A 25,987-nucleotide genomic window follows, 5' to 3' on the forward strand; every position below is an offset into this window, starting at 1 on the left:
GATTGTGTTGTTCTGCTCTACATTAGTGATGGAGCTGGTGGCACTGGATTGTGTTGTTCTGCTCTACATTAGTGATGGAGCTGGTGGCACTGGATTGTGTTGCAGTGCTCTACATTAGTGATGGAGCTGGTGGCACTGGATTGTATTGTTCTGCTCTACATTAGTGATGGAGCTGGTGGCACTGGATTGTGTTGTTCTGCTCTACATTAGTGATGGAGCTGGTGGCACTGGATTGTGTTGTTCTGCTCTACATTAGTGATGGAGCTGGTGGCACTGGATTGTGTTGTTCTGCTCTACATTAGTGACGGAGCTGGTGGCACTGGATTGTGTTGCAGTGTTCTACATTAGTGATGAGCTGGTGGCACAGGATTGTGTTGTTCTGCTCTACCTTAGTGATGGAGCTAGTGGCACTGGATTGTGTTGTTCTTCTCTACATTAGTGATGGAGCTTGTGGCACTGGATTGTGTTGTTCTGCTCTACATTAGTGATGGAGCTGGTGGCACTGGATTGTGTTGTTCTGCTCCACATTAGTGACGGAGCTGGTGGCACTGGATTGTGTTGCAGTGTTCTACATTAGTGATGGTGCTGGTGGCACTGGATTGTGTTGTTCTCTACGTTAGTGATGGAGCTGGTGGAACTGGATTGTGTTGTTCTTCTCTACATTAGTGATGGAGCTGGTGGCACTGGATTGTGTTGTTCTGCTCTACATTAGTGATGGAGCTGGTGGCACTGGATTGTGTTGTTCTGCTCTACATTAGTGATGGAGCTGGTGGCACTGGATTGTGTTGTTCTGCTCTACATTAGTGATGGAGCTGGTGGCACTGGATTGTGTTGTTCTGCTCTACATTAGTGATGGAGCTGGTGGCACTGGATTGTGTTGCAGTGCTCTACATTAGTGATGGAGCTGGTGGCACTGGATTGTATTGTTCTGCTCTACATTAGTGATGGAGCTGGTGGCACTGGATTGTGTTGTTCTGCTCTACATTAGTGATGGAGCTGGTGGCACTGGATTGTGTTGTTCTGCTCTACATTAGTGATGGAGCTGGTGGCACTGGATTGTGTTGTTCTGCTCTACATTAGTGACGGAGCTGGTGGCACTGGATTGTGTTGCAGTGTTCTACATTAGTGATGAGCTGGTGGCACTGGATTGTGTTGTTCTGCTCTACGTTAGTGATGGAGCTGGTGGCACTGGATTGTGTTGTTCTTCTCTACATTAGTGATGGAGCTTGTGGCACTGGATTGTGTTGTTCTGCTCTACATTAGTGATGGAGCTGGTGGCACTGGATTGTGTTGTTCTGCTCCACATTAGTGACGGAGCTGGTGGCACTGGATTGTGTTGTTCTGCTCTACATTAGTGATGGAGCTGGTGGCACTGGATTGTGTTGCAGTCCTCTACATTAGTGATGGAGCTGGTGGCACTGGATTGTGTTGTTCTGCTCTAAATTAGTGATGGAGCTGGTGGCACTGGATTGTGTTGTTCTGCTCTACATTAGTGACGGAGCTGGTGGCACTGGATTGTGTTGTTCTGCTCTACATTAGTGACGGAGCTGGTGGCACTGGATTGTGTTGTTCTGCTCTACATTAGTGACGGAGCTGGTGGCACTGGATTGTGTTGTTCTGCTCTACATTAGTGATGGAGCTGGTGGCACTGGATTGTGTTGTTCTGCTCTACATTAGTGACGGAGCTGGTGGCACTGGATTGTGTTGTTCTGCTCTACATTAGTGATGGAGCTGGTGGCACTGGATTGTGTTGCAGTACTCTACATTGGTGATGGAGCTGGTGGCACTGGATTGTGTTGTTCTGCTCTACGTTAGTGATGGAGCTGGTGGCACTGGATTGTGTTGTTCTTCTCTACATTAGTGATGGAGCTGGTGGCACTGGATTGTGTTGTTCTGCTCTACATTTGTGATGGAGCTGGTGGCACTGGATTGTGTTGTTCTGCTCTACATTAGTGATGGAGCTGGTGGCACTGGATTGTGTTGTTCTGCTCTACATTAGTGATGGAGCTGGTGGCACTGGATTTTGTTGTTCTGCTCTACATTAGTGATGGAGCTGGTGGCACTGGATTGTGTTGTTCTGCTCTACATTAGTGATGGAGCTGGTGGCACTGGATTGTGTTGTTCTGCTCTACATTAGTGATGGAGCTGGTGGCACTGGATTGTGTTGTTCTGCTCTACATTAGTGATGGAGCTGGTGGCACTGGATTGTGTTGCAGTGCTCTACATTAGTGATGGAGCTGGTGGCACTGGATTGTGTTGTTCTGCTCTACATTAGTGATGGAGCTGGTGGCACTGGATTGTGTTGTTCTGCTCTACATTAGTGATGGAGCTGGTGGCACTGGATTGTGTTGTTCTGCTCTACATTAGTGATGGAGCTGGTGGCACTGGATTGTGTTGTTCTGCTCTACATTAGTGACAGAGCTGGTGGCACTGGATTGTGTTGTTCTGCTCTACATTAGTGATGGAGCTGGTGGCACTGGATTGTGTTGCAGTGCTCTACATTAGTGATGGAGCTGGTGGCACTGGATTGTGTTGCAGTGCTCTACATTAGTGATGGAGCTGGTGGCACTGGATTGTGTTGTTCTGCTCTACATTAGTGATGGAGCTGGTGGCACTGGATTGTGTTGTTCTGCTCTACATTAGTGATGGAGCTGGTGGCACTGGATTGTGTTGCAGTGCTCTACATTAGTGATGGAGCTGGTGGCACTGGATTGTGTTGTTCTGCTCTACATTAGTGATGGAGCTGGTGGCACTGGATTGTGTTGTTCTGCTCTACATTAGTGATGGAGCTGGTGGCACTGGATTGTGTTGTTCTGCTCTACATTAGTGATGGAGCTGGTGGCACTGGATTGTGTTGCAGTGTTCTGTATTTGCAATGGATTATTTTCTCGGTGCTTTAATTCTCTATATTTCAAAGTAATTTGAAGGTGACGCATTTACAAGGAAATTGATGTAATAATAATTAGACTGAGATGAATTGATTTGATGGTCTCTGGAGCAGTCACCTTGTCAGCATTAGAGTCTCTGATCTCCTTTAAAGTCTAGTTAATTAAGCCCGGGCAGGGGAAGAGAGAAGCGTCTCCTTCCAGCTGTATAATGACCAGATCACAGAAGATTATTGATCCTCTCAGGTGTCTCCCCCTCCCCGGGGGCTGCACACGAGGATGGGGGAAGGGCAGGTACATTATATTATATACATCAGCTACACATGAACAGCGGTGGGAGAGTCTCTGCAATTCTTTCCTCTTTAATTTGATGAAGAATCCGGGGAGCGCAGATTGGAGACGCTGATCTGGTTATTGCAGTTGGCAGCTTGTAATTAAGCCAAGAGGCCTCTTGATACCATTCATGCTCTTTAAGCTCAGCTGAATTTTTTTTTTAATTGCCACTGAAAAAGGAAAGTTTCCTGCAAGATATTTCAGGGCTGATTGTGGAAAGTTTTCCATTCTGATCTCAAGGTCAAACACGGTGCAAAGTTCCCCCATATCATATGAAATCAGTAACCAGCGCGCAATGAACGAGGAGAGGAAGGGGTGCGCCCGTCACAATGTGGAGGTTCAGCGCGTCTCATCCCTGTGAGGAGTGGGATCTGAGGGCACGTGTTACTAAAAAAAAACAACACAAACAACTCTGCTACATCCCGAGCAAACTGGATAAGATTCTGTGCGCCGCCTCTGCGTTCAGCCCCTCTAGCTGAGGAGAAGGGTCTCATGTCAGCGGGGTCTGGCCTGGGGGCTACGTGGTGGCCGTGGTGAGGCAGATTCTCAGTAGAGTCAGGAGAGGAGCGCTATAACCATCCTGTGCGGCGCGCTGTATCCGCACGTACGTCACATCTGCGGGTTGTTTCGCCACCGCCGCTTTGATTCTTCTGTTTTTAATCCTGATGTAGCAGAACACGTTTATAAAGGCGCACGTTTTTATACTATTTGGAGAATATCACTCGTGCACTTCGTTGCCCCATCAAGTTGTTGTTTTTTTGGGGAGGACACAACAAATCTGATCAAGGACTCGGCTGCGGAAGTGAAAAGAGATTTCAGCATTTGACCTGATGAAGGGAGAGAATCTGGTGTGAGCGCCCCCTTCTGGGCTGATGCTCCATTGTCTCCTCTGACGTGTGGCCCCTGCTGTGTATTAGAAGTGAAGTGGCCCCTCGTTTCTTGGTAGCGCCACATTATATCTTGCCTCGTGCTGGTGCAATGCTCTGCAGGTTCTCACCGGCTGCAGGAAATGTCTGGATTTGTCTCTTATACGAGTTCTGTTTCTGCTTCTCTCTCCTCTACTTCGGTTTCTTCATCTACAGGAAGCAAAGTTAAAACGTGATCGGTGGACAACAATTTTTTTCATGAGGAGGAGGACGGGGGGAACGGACCATTCTTGACTTAAAGGGGTTTTCCGGGCATTTTATATTCGTGGCCTATCCATGGGAATGGTCATCAATATAAGATTGGTGGGGGGTCTGTCTCTCTGCCGATCAGCTGATTGATGGCGCCGCAGCGTTTGTTGCCATTTCCCAGTTGCAGGTGCAAAGTGAATGAGTCACAATCCCAGGCACGGCTGCTACGGAAGCGTACGGCGCTGTACCTGGTAAACCCTGAAGACTACGGCCCCTCCAGTCAGCTGATCGGTAGGGGTGCAGGGAGTCAGACCACCACCAAACTTATATTGATGGCCTATCCTAAGGATAGGCCAATAATATAAAATGCCCAGAAAACACTTTAAGGGGAACGTATCGCAATGTTTTTTTCTTTTTTACTAATTGGAACCAGATAGTGAAACATAGAAACATATTCTTATTTTCTAATCTCTTTTTATTTTTTTATTGTAGATTTCTTTATTCTATTTTCTGTACATGATTATGTGGATGGCCGTCTGGCCTGAGCTGCTGCTGCAGTATTTAGAGATATTCTTTACCACATAGACCATATGAAACAATAGTCTGGAACTGAATCAGCAGCATGGAAGACATTATACAGCAGTAAGGAGCAGTGTAGATGTGACTCCGGCACTGGGGTGAGCTATAACACTTACTAGAAGCACCATAGAGGATAGAATACAGCAGTAATGAGCAGAGAGTAGCTGTAACTCCAGCACTGGGGTGAGATATAACACTTACTAGAAGCAGCATGGAGGATATTATACAGCAGTAATGAGCAGAGAGTAGCTGTGACTCCAGCACTGGGGTGAGATATAACACTTACTAGAAGCTACAGCAGCATGGAGGATATTATACAGCAGTAATGAGCAGAGAGTAGCTGTATCTCCAGCACTGGGGTGAGATATAACACTTACTAGAAGCAGCATGGAGGATATTATACAGCAGTAATGAGCAGAGAGTAGCTGTGACTCCAGCACTGGGGTGAGATATAACACTTACTAGAAGCTACAGCAGCATGGAGGACATTATACAGCAGTAATGAGCAGTGTAGATGTGACTCCGGCACTGGGCTGAGATATAAGGCTGGGTTCACACATCCTATTTACGGACGTAATTCGGGCGTTTTAGCCCCGAATTACGTCCAAAAATACGGCTCCAAAGCGGCAGCAAACATCTGCCCATTCATTTGAATACGTTTTACGATGTTCTGTGCCGACGGTCATTTTTTTTACGCGCCGCTGTCAAAAGACAGCGCGTAAAAAAGACGCCCGTGTCAAAGAAGTACCTGTCACTTCTTGAGACGCAATTGGAGCCATTTTCCATTGACTCCCTGGAAAAACAGCTCCAATTACGTCCGTAATGGACGCAGCGAAAAGCGCCTGCACATGCCATTACGTCTGAAATTCCGGAGCTGTTTTCTCCTGAAAACAGCTCCGTAATTTCAGCCGTATCGGACGCTGCCATGTGAACATACCCTAACACTTACTAGAAGCAGCATTGAGGATATAATACAGCAGTAATGAGCAGTGTAGCTCTGACTCCGGCACTGGGGGGGGGGAGATATAACACTTACTAGAAGCTACAGCAGCATGGAGGATATTATACAGCAGTAATGAGCAGTGTAGATATGACTCCGGCACTTGGGTGAGATATAACGCTTACTAGAAGCAGCATGGAGGCTATAATACAGCAGTAATGAGCAGAGTAGCTGTGACTCCGGCACTGGGGTGAGATATAACACTTACTAGAAGCTGCAGCAGCATGGAGGACATTATACTGCAGTAATGAGCAGATAACACTTACTATGACGCTGCAGCAGCTTCTCTTTGTATATCTCCTCTGTCTCTTTCTGCTCTCTTCTCCCCTCTCCATAGAATTTTTCGGGTCTGCTGTGAGCTGATTGCTGAATTCATCTCAAGACAAGATAGACAGTGAACTCAGAATGAGTGAACCGTTAGGAGGGTTGTGGGAGGAGGAAGGAGCCTGATGAGGGGAGAAAGTGGCATTTCTCTCTGATAAGATGTTATGAAGTTCCTTTTATTCACTTGTAACACTGATTATGCAGTTTGTGACCATTTAAAGTTTGGCCTTTACCGCAGCAGATGGACAATGCAGATTCAGAACATTTCATTCTGTTTGACAGGACAGGAATTGATCTCCCCCCTCATTGTCTTTCTGCTGGAGGAAGGAACATTGAACAATATGGAGGTGTCCTAGAAATGGATTTAAAGGTCTCCTCATGTTTTTGTGTTTTTCATACAGAGATGGATTCCTGCAGAGCTGACAAGAAGCAAAATAATTGTCGTCTCCGAACATCAAAATACGCCAACGTGCAAACCCATCGGCCGAAGCCTCACAGGAACACACCCTCAACTTCCAAGGACATAGGTCAACTCTACATCACTGGAATTTCTATCTTGAAACTGAGAGATCAAAGTCTGGAAAATTGCATCAGCCATAAAACGTCCATCACACAAGAGGTTGGGGTCGGTAATGTGACCTCGGCACAGACCACCGGATGGAAACTAAAACACAGCCTTGTGAATGATGTTCCCATCATCTGCTCCTACTCCAGACCATTACAGATAAACCTTAATGGCCATCCACTCAACGCCTTCAACTCACGGGCAGAACCGCTTCTCCACCAGTGTGGAAGGATTCTGGCTCCAGCAGATTCTGAGTCTTGGTGGAATTATCGGTTTTCTACATACACCATCTTATCCAGAAATCCTGAAAGACTGTGCCGACCAACCCATGGCATTGCTGGACCTGAACCTTCTCGCCATGTGCAGAGACAAGAAATGATGACTAGTAACAATCAATGGAACAACGTGCGTATAAAGCCTCTCCTAACAGATGTGTCCACCCAGACCCAGAGTCTACACGACGACCACCACACTCCAGACACCGAGGAAGGACATCGTTCCAAAAAGAAAAATGCTGGAGGAAACCTGGCAAAAAGAATGAGAAAACCATGTAATGATCCCCCCAGCAGGCATGTACTGTCCATCCCGACCTCACAGGAAGACCCGGGGTCCAGGATTTATACCAGAGAGAATGTCCCAGTCATGTCCCCTGAGCCATGGCCTTCACCTTACACACCAGAAGAGGAGGAGATATCCATCACTGTCCCACTCCTCCCGAAACTGGACAATCCAGGACAAGAGATCTCCTCATACAGGTCCCAGACTATCCCACAGGGAGGAAACGTGTTCCCTGACGACCTTCGTGGTGGTCCATCTGCTCCCCGGCACTATGACAGGCACACACTGTGAATGGGACTCCATGTCTTCTGCTGAGCCCCAGAATTGGCTTCATTCTTGACAGCGTTTCCACCTAAGACTTAAAAATGTCCAAATATTTGGTAGAAATCAGCAACCGGCAGTCTCCTCCGTGTGTGTGTGTGTGTGTGTGTGTGTGTGTGTGTGCGCAGCGGTGGGTGAGGTGCGATAGTGACGCCCCCGCGGGAATGCCATGGAACAAGATGAAAACAAGCCGGAAGTCATGGTGTCAATCTTCAACTTTTACTTTCAGCTTAACAATGTGTGCGGTTTGTTTGCCGTTGCTAGTGGTGACTCGGCCACAAATATTCTATCCATTCTTCCTGGTGTGGGAGATACGGCACCTGGTTACAACTATATACCGGAGGAACAGGCTGGCAAGATGGCTGGCTTGTTCTGGGTGACGGGCAGACTTGGCGCCCCTCCTTGATGCAAAGGGTGGTCTGCATGGTCTTAATAGGCCCAAAGATGGTGGCTGTGTCTGCAAAGTGCGGGCCCACTGCCCCTATAAACGGTGGTGGCTGGCTGCCCAATATACAGGCCTCTATGGAATGGCTCTTCACTTCAGTCTTTCTGCTGGTACACCCCTCTCTGACTGCCTAGCTAGCCCTCCGTACACCGCGGGCGGCCGCCCTACCACTGCTCGCTCTCCTGGAGCTGCTGCCCAATGATGGATGCAGTATAGCCCACTTCTCACCAGTCTCCTTTGGGCTCCTCAGTTTGTCTATCAGACTCTCCTCAGGTCCATTACAGCTTCCTCCTCTATCGCCACCGCACTTCTCCCAGGACGCGGTTAAGGTCACGTCCGGCTCTCTCCCAGCTGAGCTCAGTTTGGCGGGCTCACTGCTGTTTTATAGACAGAACACCGCCCCAGGCGTTATCCTCACCCCCCTACAGAGCCCAACAAATGCAGCGTAAGATGGCGTCCAGACCGTACATCCCAGCGCCAACCAGCCAGGATCTGCCTCACATTAGTTTGTATCATTGTTGTCTTTGTGGGACAGTTACCGTCTCCTCCACGTAGCTTGTCCCTTCCCATCTTTGTCTGATCTTGGCCGGTTCTTCCAACACACAAGAGTGGCCAATAGTGGAGGGAATGTAATACAGCCACAACAATAGCAATGCAAGACAGCAAAACAGAAGTTACTGCAAGGCAGAGGGCCAGCTAAGTAGCCACAGGGTCAATGTCCGTCTAGGAAGACCCCTAACTACCCTTGTTAAGCTTTGGGATGCAATCCTGAAATGTTACATGTGGGGGCTGTGTCTGGCTTATTATAACCCCCTGTCAGCCCAGGGGTACACAGAGTCGGGTCTGTCTCCATGCTAGGGGTCTGTAGTCACTCCCGGTGCGGGGGCTATATGGGGGGGTACAGAGTCCGGTCTGTCTCCATGCTAGGGGTCTGTAGTCACTCCCGGTGCGGGGGCTATATCGGGGGGGGTACACAGTCGGGTCTGTCTCCATGCTAGGGGTCTGTAGTCACTTCTGGCGGGAGATGTACGGGTCACTTGAGGTTTTATTTTGTAGATTGTCAGCTCCTGTGGTCACAGCTCTGGCCTCCTGTCTACATTGTGCGATGGGCTGTGTTGTCTTTATGTTACTGTTATAAATGTAGAGTCACCGTAAAGTGTCTGTGATATGATTGTTGTTGGGCTTCTCCGGGGTACAGCGCACGGGGCCACATTGGTCTAACCACCACACAAAGTAACGACAGTTGCCCCTCGTGTTACACTATTTTCTGCATACAATGGTGACTCCTGATAAGCCAATCAGCATAGGCATATTACTGAAGCACTGATTGGCTGTGTAGTAGCGCCTCCCTACAGTATAGTCCGGTACTGCATGATCTGTACTGCCCCTTACCTGTGCCAGGATGAGTTGCCCCTTTGCCCCCTCAGATACACCCCTGACCACATGTCCTGTACTTTTCTCTACCGGTGCCAGGATGAGTTGCCCCCTTAGATCCTTAGATTTGCCCCTGACCACATGTCCTGTACTGCTCTTTACCGGTGCCAGGATGAGTTGCCCCATTGGGCGCCAGGTCTCTATCTTATTGGTTAGAAGTTTCTGCTGTGCACATAGAACGGATTCTCCAGCAGCATTTTCGGCTTTTATTTTAAGCACTCGCTGCGTCTCTAGTTTTCTGCTAATATTTCTTATTTTTATTTTTACTAGTTGGTCTCAAGTTACATTATTTCCAACTTATAATGTTCGTCCCGGAAGCGATTAATATGATAATTTGAGAACCGCTGTATTAGACAAAGCACCAGGATGAAAGTCTTCAGAAAACGAATCCAGCCCCCCACTCACTACTCGGCCTCATCCAGTGGGGGAGGGGAGGCCTCGTCCCAAGAATTACGGACACACGAACATAATGCAGATTCTGTGGCTCCGTCTCATCCCGGAGACGCCGTGGTCCCAAAACCTGCATGATTTTTACGGGTCTCAATGTAGATCATTGATTCGGCGATTAAAGTCTACGCTGTGGAAAGTTATAATATAATCGTCCCAGAGTCTAAATGTGTCCATTTCAAGGGCCGCACTAGCACCTTCTCATGGTGAGGGCCACTGCTTACTCTGTGTTGTACACTGTTGCCTTGGAGGGCGAGGGCTATAATGTCGTCTCTATTGGGCCAAGTGTTGATGGCCAGGCCAGAAAAGTCTCGTAGAACCTGAGTGACTTCTCATGGAGCAGCAACTTCTCCTCTAGAAGGCTCGGTCGGAATCCTTGGTCATTCTGATTGTTGAGATCCCAATATCTGTCATAGAATAAATCCATAAAAGTACTCAAATCTCTGGGAATTTATCATGTGATTAGATGTGGTCCCCTGGGCTCATGTAATGTCCCCTCCCCTGGGCTCCTGTAGAGACGTCCCCTCCCCTGGGCTCATGTAATGTTCCCTCCCCTGGGCTCCTGTAGAGACGTCCCCTCCCCTGGGCTCCTGTAGAGACGTTCCCTCCCCTGGGCTCATGTAATGTTCCCTCCCCTGGGCTCATGTAATGTCCCCTCCCCTGGGCTCCTGTAGAGACGTTCCCTCCCCTGGGCTCATGTAGAGACGTCCCCTCCCCTGGGCTCCTGTAGAGACGTCCCCTCCCCTGGGCTCCTGTAGAGACGTTCCCTCCCCTGGACTCATGTAATGTTCCCTCCCCTGGGCTCATGTAGAGACGTCCCCTCCCCTGGACTTATGTAGAGACGTTCCCTCCCCTGGGCTCCTGTAGAGACGTCCCCTCCCCTGGGCTCCTGTAGAGACGTCCCCTCCCCTGGGCTCATGTAATGTTCCCTCCCCTGGGCTCCTGTAGAGACGTCCCCTCCCCTGGGCTCCTGTAGAGACGTCCCCTCCCCTGGGCTCCTGTAGAGACGTCCCCTCCCCTGGGCTCCTGTAGAGACGTTCCCTCCCCTGGACTCATGTAATGTTCCCTCCCCTGGGCTCATGTAGAGACGTCCCCTCCCCTGGACTTATGTAGAGACGTCCCCTCCCCTGGGCTCCTGTAGAGACGTTCCCTCCCCTGGACTTATGTAGAGACGTTCCCTCCCCTTGAGTCATGTAGAGACGTCCCCTCCCCAGGGCTCCTGTAAAGACGTTCCCTCCCCTGGACTCATGTAGAGACGTTCCCTCCCCTGGAGTCATGTAGAGACGTTCCCTCCCCTGGGCTCCTGTAGAGACGTTCCCTCAACTGGGCTCCTGTAGAGACGTTCCCTTCCCTGGGCTCCTGTAGAGACGTCCCCTCCCTTGGGCTCCTGTAGAGACGTTCCCTCCCCTGGGCTCCTGTAGAGACGTTCCCTCCCCTGGGCTCCTGTAGAGACGTTCCCTCCCCTGGGCTCCTGTAGAGACGTTCCCTCCCCTGGGCTCCTGTAGAGACGTTCCCTCCCCTGGGCTCCTGTAGAGACGTTCCCTCCCCTGGGCTCCTGTAGAGACGTTCCCTCCCCTGGGCTCCTGTAGAGACGTTCCCTCCCCTGGGCTCCTGTAGAGACGTTCCCTCCCCTGGGCTCCTGTAGAGACGTTCCCTCCCCTGGGCTCCTGTAGAGACGTCCCCTCCCCTGGGCTCCTGTAGAGACGTCCCCTCCCCTGGGCTCCTGTAGAGACGTCCCCTCCCCTGGGCTCCTGTAGAGACGTCCCCTCCCCTGGGCTCCTGTAGAGACGTCCCCTCCCCTGGGCTCCTGTAGAGACGTCCCCTCCCCTGGGCTCCTGTAGAGACGTCCCCTCCCTTGGGCTCCTGTAGAGACGTTCCCTCCCCTGGGCTCCTGTAGAGACGTTCCCTCCCCTGGGCTCCTGTAGAGACGTCCCCTCCCCTGGGCTCCTGTAGAGACGTCCCCTCCCCTGGGCTCCTGTAGAGACGTCCCCTCCCCTGGGCTCCTGTAGAGACGTCCCCTCCCCTGGGCTCCTGTAGAGACGTCCCCTCCCCTGGGCTCCTGTAGAGACGTCCCCTCCCCTGGGCTCCTGTAGAGACGTCCCCTCCCCTGGGCTCCTGTAGAGACGTCCCCTCCCCTGGGCTCCTGTAGAGACGTCCCCTCCCCTGGGCTCATGTAGAGACGTCCCCTCCCCTGGGCTCATGTAGAGACGTCCCCTCCCCTGGACTCATGTAGAGACGTCCCCTCACCTGGGCTCCTGTAGAGACGTTCCCTCCCCTGGACTCATGTAGAGACGTGGTCCCCCTGGGCTCATGTAGAGATGTTCCCTCCCCTGTAGTCATGTAGAGATGTTCCCTCCCCTATAGTCATGTAGAGATGTTCCCTCCCCTGGACTGCTGTAGAGACGTCCCCTCACCTGGGCTCCTGTAGAGACGTCCCCTCCCCTGGGCTCCTGTAGAGACGTTCCCTCCCCTGGAGTCATGTAAAGACGTCCCCTCCCCTGGACTCATGTAGAGACGTGGTCCCCCATGGCTCATGTAATGTTCCCTCCGCTGGAGTCATGTAGAGATGTTCCCTCCCCTGGAGTCATGTAGAGACGTCCCATCCCCTGGACTCATGTAGAGACGTTCCCTCCCCTGGACTCATGTGGAGACGTGGTCCCCCATGGCTCATGTAATGTCCCCTCCCCTGGACTCATGTAGAGACGTGGTCCCCCTGGGCTCATGTAGAGATGCCCGGTCCCCCTGGGCTCATGTAGAGATGTTCCCTCCCCCTGGGCTCATGTAGAGATGTTCCCTCCCCCTGGGCTCATGTAGAGATGTTCCCTCCCCTGGAGTCATGTAGAGATGCCCGGTCCCCCTGGGCTCATGTAGAGATGTTCCCTCCCCCTGGGCTCATGTAGAGATGTTCCCTCCCCCTGGGCTCATGTAGAGATGTTCCCTCCCCTGGAGTCATGTAGAGATGGTTTCTGCACTAGTAAACAAAGACCAATCACTAGATATGGACATGTGACCGTTTATGTTATAAACCCGGAATAAGGAAAAGGGGCAAATAACTAAAAAGCCAAAACACTCAGCGTCCTGTGCTCACCTGTGTGATATCCGCCAGAAAGCCAAAGAGTTCAGAAGCATCACCGAGGCCAAGAAGAAGAAAAAACGTTCTAAGTGACCACTGGACAAGACGTCTGGAAACCAGTCCCCTGAGATAAAATTACACATAGAGGTCACTGGACGTCAAAGAGATGAGACCGCTCTCCAGATATCAGTTATATTATACAGCAGTGACATCACCACTCTCCAGATATAAGTTATATTATACAGCAGTGACATCACCGCTCTCCAGATATAAGATATATTATACAGCAGTGACATCACCTCTCTCCAGATATCAGTTATATTATACAGCAGTGACATCACCGCTCTCCAGATATAAGTTATATTATACAGCAGTGACATCACCGCTCTCCAGATATCAGTTATATTATACAGCAGTGACATCACCGCTCTCCAGATATCAGTTATATTATACAGCAGTGACATCACCGCTCTCCAGATATCAGTTATATTATACAGCAGTGACATCACCGCTCTCCAGATATCAGTTATATTATACAGCAGTGACATCACTGCTCTCCAGATATCAGTAATATTATACAGCAGTGACATCACCGCTCTCCAGATATCAGTTATATTATACAGCAGTGACATCACCGCTCTCCAGATATATTATATTATACAGCAATGACATCACCGCTCTCCAGATATATTATATTATACAGCAGTGACATCACCGCTCTCCAGATATCAGTTATATTATACAGCAGTGACATCACCGCTCTCCAGATATCAGTTATATTATACAGCAGTGACATCACCGCTCTCCAGATATCAGTTATATTATACAGCAGTGACATCACCGCTCTCCAGATATAAGTTATATTATAAAGCAGTGACATCACTGCTCTCCAGTTATAAGTTATATTATACAGCAGTGACATCACCAATCTCCAGATATCAGTTATTATACAGCAGTGACATCACCGCTCTCCAGATATATTATACAGCAGTGACATCACCGCTCTCCAGATATAAGTTATATTATACAGCAGTGACATCACCGCTCTCCAGATATCAGTTATATTATACAGCAGTGACATCACCGCTCTCCAGATATATGTTATATTATACAGCAGTGACATCACCGCTCTCCAGATATCAGTTATATTATACAGCAGTGACATCACCACTCTCCAGATATTAGTTATATTATACAGCAGTGACATCACCGCTCTCCAGATATCAGTTATATTATACAGCAGTGACATCACCGCTCTCCAGTTATAAGTTATATTATACAGCAGTGACATCACCGCTCTCCAGATATACAGCAGTGACATCACCGCTCTCCAGATATAAGTTATATTATACAGCAGTGACATCACCGCTCTCCAGATATCAGTTATATTATACAGCAGTGACATCACCGCTCCCCAGATATCAGTTATATTATACAGCAGTGACATCACCGCTCTCCAGATATAAGATATATTATACAGCAGTGACATCACCGCTCTCCAGATATCAGTTATATTATACAGCAGTGACATCACCGCTCTCCAGATATCAGTTATATTATACAGCAGTGACATCACCGCTCTCCACATATATTATACAGCAGTGACATCACCTCTCTCCAGATATATTATACAGCAGTGACATCACCACTCTCCAGATATCAGTTATATTATACAGCAGTGACATCACCGCTCCCCAGATATCAGATATATTATACAGCAGTGACATCACCGCTCTCCAGATATCAGTTATATTATACAGCAGTGACATCACCGCTCTCCAGATATAAGATATATTATATAGCAGTGACATCACCACTCTCCAGATATCAGTTATATTATACAGCAGTGACATCACCGCCCTCCAGTTATAAGTTATATTATACAGCAGTGACATCACCGCTCTCCAGATATCAGTTATATTATACAGCAGTGACATCACCGCTCTCCAGATATCAGTTATATTATACAGCAGTGACATCACCACTCTCCAGATATAAGTTATATTATACAGCAGTGAAATCACCGCTCTCCAGTTATAAGTTATATTATACAGCAGTGACATCACCGCTCTCCAGATATACAGCAGTGACATCACCGCTCTCCAGATATAAGTTATATTATACAGCAGTGACATCACCGCTCTCCAGATATCAGTTATATTATACAGCAGTGACATCACCGCTCCCCAGATATCAGTTATATTATACAGCAGTGACATCACCGCTCTCCAGATATAAGATATATTATACAGCAGTGACATCACCGCTCTCCAGATATCAGATATATTATACAGCAGTGACATCACCGCTCTCCAGATATCAGTTATATTATACAGCAGTGACATCACCGCTCTCCAGATATATTATACAGCAGTGACATCACCGCTCTCCAGATATATTATACAGCAGTGACATCACCACTCTCCAGATATCAGTTATATTATACAGCAGTGACATCACCGCTCCCCAGATATCAGATATATTATACAGCAGTGACATCACCGCTCTCCAGATATAAGTTATATTATACAGCAGTGACATCACCGCTCTCCAGATATCAGTTATATTACACAGCAGTGACATCACCACTCTTCAGATATATTATATTATACAGCAGTGAAATCACCACTCTTCAGATATGTTATATTATACAGCAGTGACATCACCGCTCTCCAGATATGTTATATTATACAGCAGTGACATCACCGCTCTCCAGATACCAGTTATACAGCAGTGACATCACCGCTCTCCAGATATCAGATATATTATACAGCAGTGACATCACCGCTCTCCAGATATATTATACAGCAGTGACATCACCACTCTTCAGATATATTATATTATACAGCAGTGACATCACCGCCCTCCAGATATCAGTTATATTATACAGCAGTGACATCACCACTCTTCAGATATATTATACAGCAGTGACATCACCACTCTTCAGATATATTATATTATACAGCAGTGACATCACCGCCCTCCAGATATCAGTTATATTATACAGCAGTGACATCACCGCTCTCCAGATATCAGTTATATTATACAGCAGTGACATCACCGCTCTCCAGATATCAGTTATATTATACAGCAGTGACATCACCGCTCTCCAGATATATTATATTATACAGCAGTGACATCACCTCTCTTCAGATATATTATATTATACAGCAGTGACATCACCACTCTTCAGATATGTTATATTACACAGCAGTGACATCACCGCTCTCCAGATATGTTATATTATACAGCAGTGACATCACCGCTCTCCAGATATCAGTTATATTATACAGCAGTGACATCACCGCTCTCCAGATATATTATATTATACAGCAGTGACATCACCGCTCTCCAGATATCAGTTATATTATACAGCAGTGACATCACCGCCCTCCAGATATGTTATATTATACAGCAGTGACATCACCGCGCTCCAGATATCAGTTATATTATACAGCAGTGACATCATCGCTTTCCAGATATCAGTTATATTATACAGCAGTGACATCACTGCTCTCCAGATATAAGTTATATTATAAAGCAGTGACATCACCGCTCTCCAGATATCAGTTATATTATACAGCAGTGACATCACCGCTCTCCAGATATCAGTTATATTATACAGCAGTGACATCACCGCTCTCCAGATATAAGTTATATTATACAGCAGTGACATCACCGCACTCCAGATATAAGTTATATTATACAGCAGTGACATCACCGCTCTCCAGATATCAGTTATATTATACAGCAGTGACATCACCGCTCTCCAGATATCAGTTATATTATACAGCAGTGACATCACCGCTCTCCAGATATAAGTTATATTATACAGCAGTGACATCACCGCACTCCAGATATAAGTTATATTATACAGCAGTGACATCACCGCTCTCCAGATATCAGTTATATTACACAGCAGTGACATCACCGTCCTCCAGATATCAGTTATATTATACAGCAGTGACATCACCGCTCTCCAGATATCAGTTATATTATACAGCAGTGACATCACCGCTCTCCAGATATCAGATATATTATACAGCAGTGACATCACCGCTCTCCAGATATAAGATATATTATACAGCAGTGACATCACCGCTCTCCAGATATAAGATATATTATACAGCAGTGACATCACCGCTCTCCAGATATCAGTTATATTATACAGCAGTGACATCACCGCTCTCCAGATATCAGTTATATTATACAGCAGTGACATCACCGCTCTCCAGATATAAGATATATTATATAGCAGTGACATCACCACTCTCCAGATATCAGTTAAATTATACAGCAGTGACATCACCGCCCTCCAGTTATAAGTTATATTATACAGCAGTGACATCACCGCTCTCCAGATATCAGTTATATTATACAGCAGTGACATCACCGCTCTCCAGATATCAGTTATATTATACAGCAGTGACATCACCACTCTCCAGATATAAGTTATATTATACAGCAGTGACATCACCGCTCTCCAGATATCAGTTATATTATACAGCAGTGACATCACCGCTCTCCAGTTATAAGTTATATTATACAGCAGTGACATCACCGCTCTCCAGATATACAGCAGTGACATCACCGCTCTCCAGATATACGTTATATTATACAGCAGTGACATCACCGCTCTCCAGATATCAGTTATATTATACAGCAGTGACATCACCGCTCCCCAGATATCAGTTATATTATACAGCAGTGACATCACCGCTCTCCAGATATAAGATATATTATACAGCAGTGACATCACCGCTCTCCAGATATATTATACAGCAGTGACATCACCGCTCTCCAGATATATTATACAGCAGTGACATCACCGCTCCCCAGATATCAGATATATTATACAGCAGTGACATCACCGCTCTCCAGATATAAGTTATATTATACAGCAGTGACATCACCGCTCTCCAGATATCAGTTATATTACACAGCAGTGACATCACCACTCTTCAGATATATTATATTATACAGCAGTGACATCACCACTCTTCAGATATGTTATATTATACAGCAGTGACATCACCGCTCTCCAGATATGTTATATTATACAGCAGTGACATCACCACTCTCCAGATACCAGTTATACAGCAGTGACATCACCGCTCTCCAGATATCAGATATATTATACAGCAGTGACATCACCGCTCTCCAGATATCAGTTATATTATACAGCAGTGACATCACCGCTCTCCAGATATATTATATTATACAGCAGTGACATCACCGCTCTCCAGATATCAGTTATATTATACAGCAGTGACATCACCGCTCTCCAGATATCAGTTATATTATACAGCAGTGACATAACCGCTCTCCAGATATATTATATTATACAGCAGTGACATCACCGCGCTCCAGATATCAGTTATATTATACAGCAGTGACATCACCGCGCTCCAGATATCAGTTATATTATACAGCAGTGACATCATCGCTTTCCAGATATCAGTTATATTATACAGCAGTGACATCACTGCTCTCCAGATATAAGTTATATTATAAAGCAGTGACATCACCGCTCTCCAGATATCAGTTATATTACACAGCAGTGACATCACCACTCTTCAGATATATTATATTATACAGCAGTGACATCACCGCTCTCCAGATATCAGTTATATTATACAGCAGTGACATCACCACTCTTCAGATATATTATATTATACAGCAGTGACATCACCGCTCTCCAGATATCAGTTATACAGCAGTGACATCACCGCTCTCCAGATATCAGTTATATTATACAGCAGTGACATCACCGCTCTCCAGATATCAGTTATATTATACAGCAGTGACATCACCGCTCTCCAGATATCAGTTATATTATACAGCAGTGACATCACCTCTCTTCAGATATATTATATTATACAGCAGTGACATCACCACTCTTCAGATATGTTATATTACACAGCAGTGACATCACCGCTCTCCAGATATGTTATATTATACAGCAGTGACATCACCGCTCTCCAGATATCAGTTATATTATACAGCAGTGACATCACCGCTCTCCAGATATATTATATTATACAGCAGTGACATCACCGCTCTCCAGATATATTATACAGCAGTGACATCACCACTCTCCAGATATCAGTTATATTATACAGCAGTGACATCACCGCTCCCCAGATATATTATATTATACAACAGTGACATCACCGCTCTCCAGATATAAGTTATATTATACAGCAGTGACATCACCGCTCTCCAGATATCAGTTATATTATACAGCAGTGACATCACCGCTCTCCAGATATCAGTTATATTATACAGCAGTGACATCACCGCCCTCCAGATATGTTATATTATACAGCAGTGACATCACCGCGCTCCAGATATCAGTTATATTATACAGCAGTGACATCATCGCTTTCCAGATATCAGTTATATTATACAGCAGTGACATCACTGCTCTCCAGATATAAGTTATATTATAAAGCAGTGACATCACCGCTCTCCAGATATCAGTTATATTACACAGCAGTGACATCACCACTCTTCAGATATATTATATTATACAGCAGTGACATCACCGCTTTCCAGATATCAGTTATATTATACAGCAGTGACATCACCGCTCTCCAGATATCAGTTATATTATACAGCAGTGACATCACCACTCTCCAGATATATTATACAGCAGTGACATCACCACCCTCCAGATATAAGTTATATTATAAAGCAGTGACATCACCGCTCTCCAGATATCAGTTATATTACACAGCAGTGACATCACCACTCTTCAGATATATTATATTATACAGCAGTGACATCACCGCTTTCCAGATATCAGTTATATTATACAGCAGTGACATCACTGCTCTCCAGATATAAGTTATATTATAAAGCAGTGACATCACCGCTCTCCAGATATCAGTTATATTACACAGCAGTGACATCACCGCTCTCCAGATATCAGTTATATTATACAGCAGTGACATCACCGCACTCCAGATATAAGTTATATTATACAGCAGTGACATCACTGCTCTCTAGATATCAGTTATATTATACAGCAGTGACATCACCGCACTCCAGATATAAGTTATATTATACAGCAGTATATAAACAAAAAGAACAATGATCTCTGGACTAAAGAGCTCAGTATATGTAAATATATATATCTATATACGGTGCCAACCAGACATGGAAATGTGAGGAAAAGAAAAAACAAAAACCTGGTAAAAAAGGCACTCGGCTCAATAAAGTCACAATTTAATTATCAAAAGTTTATTAATATATATGTAAAATTATGCAATCTTGCACAAAAACCTACAAACAGACATCACAAACCCGGCCGGGTAATGAATGGCAAATAAATCAGTTTTAAGAAAAATTCTCATTTAGCATGGCCATATAACAAATAGTATCAAGTAATAAGTTACTTCAATACAGGCCACACAAGTGGATGAATCAGATACAATGTAGTGAGTGGAGGCAACGTACTAACCAAGGTCATAACATCCATGGATATAAGCGATCCTGCTGATCAGATAGCAGTATACAGATGGGCTTACTAGCAAGGATATACATGCAATGAACCCATAGAGCACATGAATAGATGCAAGAGTATATACTTATCAGTAGGTAGTATATGTGGAAGTCCATAGGGTTCTCTACAGATGAAAACGAACAGGTCACTCCATGAGAAGATAAAGCTCTGGTGTCTCCTCAAAGCTCCAGTGTAAAGTAACTGCAGGCAGCAGATAGAGATCTGTCCACTCCGTGCCGTTCCTCCGGAACCTCCCAGCACAGGGAAAGATAATCATGCAGCAGGTGTGTCGACACTCCAACATGCGAGAGTCCACAGGACCGAATCCCCTCCTGGGACAAGCAAAAGCTTATGAGAATTTTTCTTAAAACTGATTTATTTGCCATTCATTACCCGGCCGGGTTTGTGATGTCTGTTTGTAGGTTTTTGTGCAAGATTGCATAATTTTACATATATATTAATAAACTTTTGATAATTAAATTGTGACTTTATTGAGCCGAGTGCCTTTTTTACCAGGTTTTTGTTTTTTCTTTTCCTCATATTATACAGCAGTGACATCACCGCTCTCCAGATATCAGTTATATTATACAGCAGTGACATCATCACTCTCCAGATATCAGTTATATTATACAGCAGTGACATCATCGCTTTCCAGATATATTGAGGTGTCATTTTCACCTCAAAAACATCTCCAGAATCCGCTCTTTTCTTACGGAGGAAACTGCCAAAACTCTCATTGTTGCTCTGATTCACTCTCGTCTTGACTCCTGTAACTCATTACTAGTCGGTCTTCCCCTCACTAAACTCTCCCCTCTCCAATCTATCCTCAATGCAGCAGCCAGGCTCATCTTTATGACCAACCGCTACACCAACGCCTCTAATCTGTGCCAGTCACTGCACTGGTTGCCCATCCCCTTCCGAATAAAATTCAAACTTATTACTCTCACCCACAAAGCTCTCCCCAGTGCTGCACCTCCTTACATCTCCTCCCTCATCTCTGTCTACCACCCTACTCGGGCTCTACGTTCTGCCAACGACCTTAGATTAAAATCCTCCATAATCCGAACCTCCCACTATCGTCTCCAGGATTTCTCTCGTGCTGCACCCGTCCTCTGGAATGTGCTACCCCAGACAATCAGATTAATTCCCAATATCCACAGTTTTAAACGTGCCCTGAAAACACATCTATTTAGACAGGCCTATAACATTCCCTGATCTGACTCCTTTTCATGGCCCTCCATTTAGATTAGTCATCAGAATAAGATTCCCTCACACTCCTTCTCTTCATGTCCGTCATACACGGATACTGACGGGTGACCGGCTCATGCAGCTTTATGTCACCACCGCATGTGTATAAAAATGGCCGGACCATTGTACAGAACAAACACTGTTACACTTTGTGTCTCCCTTATGTCCTCATAGATTGTAAGCTCTTGCGAGCAGGGTCCTCACTCCCCAGGTTTGAATTGTAAATGAACTTTGTCACTATGTAATGTCTGATATTGTTTGTTTCATGTTCCCTCTAAATTGTAAAGTGCTGCGGAATATGTTGGCGCTATATAAATAAAGATTATTATTATTATTATTATTATACAGCAGTGACATCACCGCCCTCCAGATATAAGATATATTATACAGCAGTGACATCACCGCTCTCCAGATATAAGATATATTATACAGCAGTGATATCACCGCCCTCCAGATATAAGATATATTATACAGCAGTGACATCACCACTCTCCAGATATCAGTTATATTATACAGCAGTGACATCACTGCTCTCCAGATATCAGTTATATTATACAGCAGTGACATCACCGCTCTCCAGATATCAGTTATATTATACAGCAGTGACATCACCTCTCTCCAGATATAAGATATATTATACAGCAGCGACATCACCGCCCTCCAGATATAAGATATATTATACAGCAGTGACATCACCGCTCTCCAGATATCAGTTATATTATACAGCAGTGACATCACCGCTCTCCAGATATCAGTTATATTATACAGCAGTGACATCACCGCTCTCCAGATATCAGATATATAATACAGCAGTGACATCACCGCTCTCCAGATATATTATATTATACAGCAGTGACATCACCGCTCTCCAGATATCAGTTATATTATACAGCAGTGACATCACCACTCTCCAGATATATTATATTATACAGCAGTGACATCACCACTCTCCAGATATCAGTTATATTATACAGCAGTGACATCACCGCTCTCCAGATATAAGTTATATTATACAGCAGTGACATCACCGCTCTCCAGATATCAGTTATATCATACAGCAGTGACATCACCGCTCTCCAGGTATCAGTTATATTATACAGCAGTGACATCACCGCTCTCCAGATATATTATATTATACAGCAGTGACATCACCTCTCTCCAGATATCAGTTATATTATACAGCAGTGACATCACCGCTCTCCAGATATATTATATTATACAGCAGTGACATCACCGCTCTCCAGATATCAGTTATATTATACAGCAGTCACATCACCGCTCCCCAGATATAAGATATATTATACAGCAGTGACATCACCGCACTCCAGATATCAGTTATATTATACAGCAGTGACATCACCGCTCTCCAGATATCAGTTATATTATACAGCAGTGACATCACCGCTCTCCAGATATCAGTTATATTATACAGCAGTGACATCACCGCTCTCCAGATATCAGTTATATTATACAGCAGTGACATCACCGCTCTCCAGATATATTATATTATACAGCAGTGACATCACCGCTCTCCAGATATCAGTTATATTATACAGCAGTGACATCACCGCTCTCCAGATATATTATATTATACAGAAGTGACATCACCGCTCTCCAGATATCAGTTATATTATACAGCAGTGACATCACCGCTCTCCAGATATATTATATTATACAGCAGTGACATCACCGCTCTCCAGATATCAGTTATATTATACAGCAGTGACATCACCGCTCTCCAGATATATTATATTATACAGCAGTGGCATCACCACTCTCCAGATATCAGTTATATTATACAGCAGTGACATCACCGCTCTCCAGATATAAGATATATTATACAGCAGTGACATCACCGCTCTCCAGATATCAGTTATATTATACAGCAGTGACATCACCTCTCTCCAGATATCAGTTATATTATACAGCAGTGACATCACCGCTCTCCAGATATCAGTTATATTATACAGCAGTGACATCACCGCTCTCCAGATATCAGTTATATTATACAGCAGTGACATCACCACTCTCCAGATAACAGTTATATTATACAGCAGTGACATCACCGCTCTCCAGATATCAGTTATATTATACAGCAGTGACATCACCGCTCTCCAGATATCAGTTATATTATACAGCAGTGACATCACCGCTCTCCAGATATCAGTTATATTATACAGCAGTGACATCACCGCTCTCCAGATATCAGTTATATTATACAGCAGTGACATCACCGCCCTCCAGATATATTATATTATACAGCCGTGACATCACCGCTCTCCAGATATCAGTTATATTATACAGCAGTGACATCACCGCTCTCCAGATATAAGATATATTATACAGCAGTGACATCACCGCTCTCCAGATATCAGTCATATTATACAGCAGTGACATCACCGCTCTCCAGATATCAGTTATATTATACAGCAATGACATCACCGCTCTCCAGATATATTATATTATACAGCAGTGACATCACCGCTCTCCAGATATAAGATATATTATACAGCAGTGACATCACCGCTCTCCAGATATCAGTTATATTATACAGCAGTGACATCACCGCTCTCCAGATATCAGTTATATTATACAGCAGTGACATCACCGCTCTCCAGATATATTATATTATACAGCAGTGACAGCACCGCTCTCCAGATATAAGATATATTATACAGCAGTGACATCACCGCTCTCCAGATATATTATATTATACAGCAGTGACATCACCGCTCTTCAGATATCAGTTATATTATACAGCAGTGACATCACCGCTCTCCAGATATCAGTTATATTATACAACAGTGACATCACCGCTCTCCAGATATATTATATTATACATCAGTGACATCACCGCTCTCCAGATATCAGTTATATTATACAGCAGTGACATCACCGCTCTCCAGATATAAGATATATTATACAGCAGTGACATCACCGCTCTCCAGATATCAGTCATATTATACAGCAGTGACATCACCGCTCTCCAGATATCAGTTATATTATACAGCAATGACATCACCGCTCTCCAGATATATTATATTATACAGCAGTGACATCACCGCTCTCCAGATATAAGATATATTATACAGCAGTGACATCACCGCTCTCCAGATATCAGTTATATTATACAGCAGTGACATCACCGCTCTCCAGATATCAGTTATATTATACAGCAGTGACATCACCGCTCTCCAGATATATTATATTATACAGCAGTGACATCACCGCTCTCCAGATATAAGATATATTATACAGCAGTGACATCACCGCTCTCCAGATATATTATATTATACAGCAGTGACATCACCGCTCTTCAGATATCAGTTATATTATACAGCAGTGACATCACCGCTCTCCAGATATCAGTTATATTATACAACAGTGACATCACCGCTCTCCAGATATCAGTTATATTATACAGCAGTGACATCACCGCTCTCCAGATATCAGTTATATTATACAGCAGTGACATCACCGCTCTTCAGATATCAGTTATATTATACAGCAGTGACATCACCGCTCTCCAGATATCAGTTATATTATACAACAGTGACATCACCGCTCTCCAGATATATTATATTATACATCAGTGACATCACCGCTCTCCATATATCAGTTATATTATACAGCAGTGACATCACCGGTCTCCAGATATCAGTTATATTATACAACAGTGACATCACCGCTCTCCAGATATCAGTTATATTATACAGCAGTGACATCACCGCTCTCCAGATATCAGTTATATTATACAGCAGTGACATCACCACTCTCCAGATATATTATATTATACAGCAGTGACATCACCGCTCTCCAGATATCAGTTATATTATACAGCAGTGACATCACCGCTCTCCAGATATCAGTTATATTATACAGCAGTAACATCACCACTCTCCAGATATCAGTTATATTATACAGCAGTGACATCACCGCTCTCCAGATATCAGTTATATTATACAGCAGTGACATCACCGCTCTCCAGATATCAGTTATATTATACAGCAGTGACATCACCGCTCTCCAGATATCAGTTATATTATACAGCAGTGACATCACCGCTCTCCAGATATCAGTTATATTATACAGCAGTGACAGGGGAAGGTGGATCAGATTAGTCATTAGTTAATCAAACACAATACATTAAACA

The 25,987-nt window shown here is 45.1% G+C and overlaps 2 protein-coding genes across 2 annotated transcripts in view; one reads left to right on the forward strand and one right to left on the reverse strand.

Moving 5' to 3' along the window:
- The first annotated feature begins 4,804 nt into the window (after positions 1-4,804).
- LOC142683472 (uncharacterized) lies at positions 4,805-9,281 on the forward strand. Its single transcript, XM_075847324.1, has 2 exons — positions 4,805-5,010; positions 6,638-9,281. The coding sequence occupies exon 2, from the start codon at positions 6,640-6,642 to the stop codon at positions 7,648-7,650; it is 1,011 nt and encodes a 336-aa protein (XP_075703439.1). The 5' UTR covers positions 4,805-5,010; positions 6,638-6,639; the 3' UTR covers positions 7,651-9,281.
- Positions 9,282-9,514: 233 nt separating this feature from the next.
- The window catches only part of SLC15A5 (solute carrier family 15 member 5), a 50,712-nt gene continuing 34,239 nt past the window's right edge, over positions 9,515-25,987 (reverse strand). Inside the window, exons 8-9 of the mRNA XM_075847319.1 lie at positions 13,095-13,203; positions 9,515-10,413 (exon numbers count right to left, since the gene is read on the reverse strand). Coding sequence (XP_075703434.1) covers positions 10,266-10,413; positions 13,095-13,203 — 257 coding nt within the window. The 3' untranslated portion in view covers positions 9,515-10,265. The remainder of the gene's footprint in view (positions 10,414-13,094; positions 13,204-25,987) is intronic.

This window comes from Rhinoderma darwinii (assembly GCF_050947455.1).
Source record: "Rhinoderma darwinii isolate aRhiDar2 chromosome 3 unlocalized genomic scaffold, aRhiDar2.hap1 SUPER_3_unloc_18, whole genome shotgun sequence".
In the NCBI taxonomy this organism is placed as follows: domain Eukaryota; kingdom Metazoa; phylum Chordata; class Amphibia; order Anura; family Rhinodermatidae; genus Rhinoderma; species Rhinoderma darwinii.

What these genes read in the sequence shown, in the direction of transcription:
- LOC142683472 (XM_075847324.1), top strand. Translation starts at nt 6,640, where the DNA reads ATGGATTCCTGCAGAGCTGACAAGAAGCAAAATAATTGTCGTCTCCGA.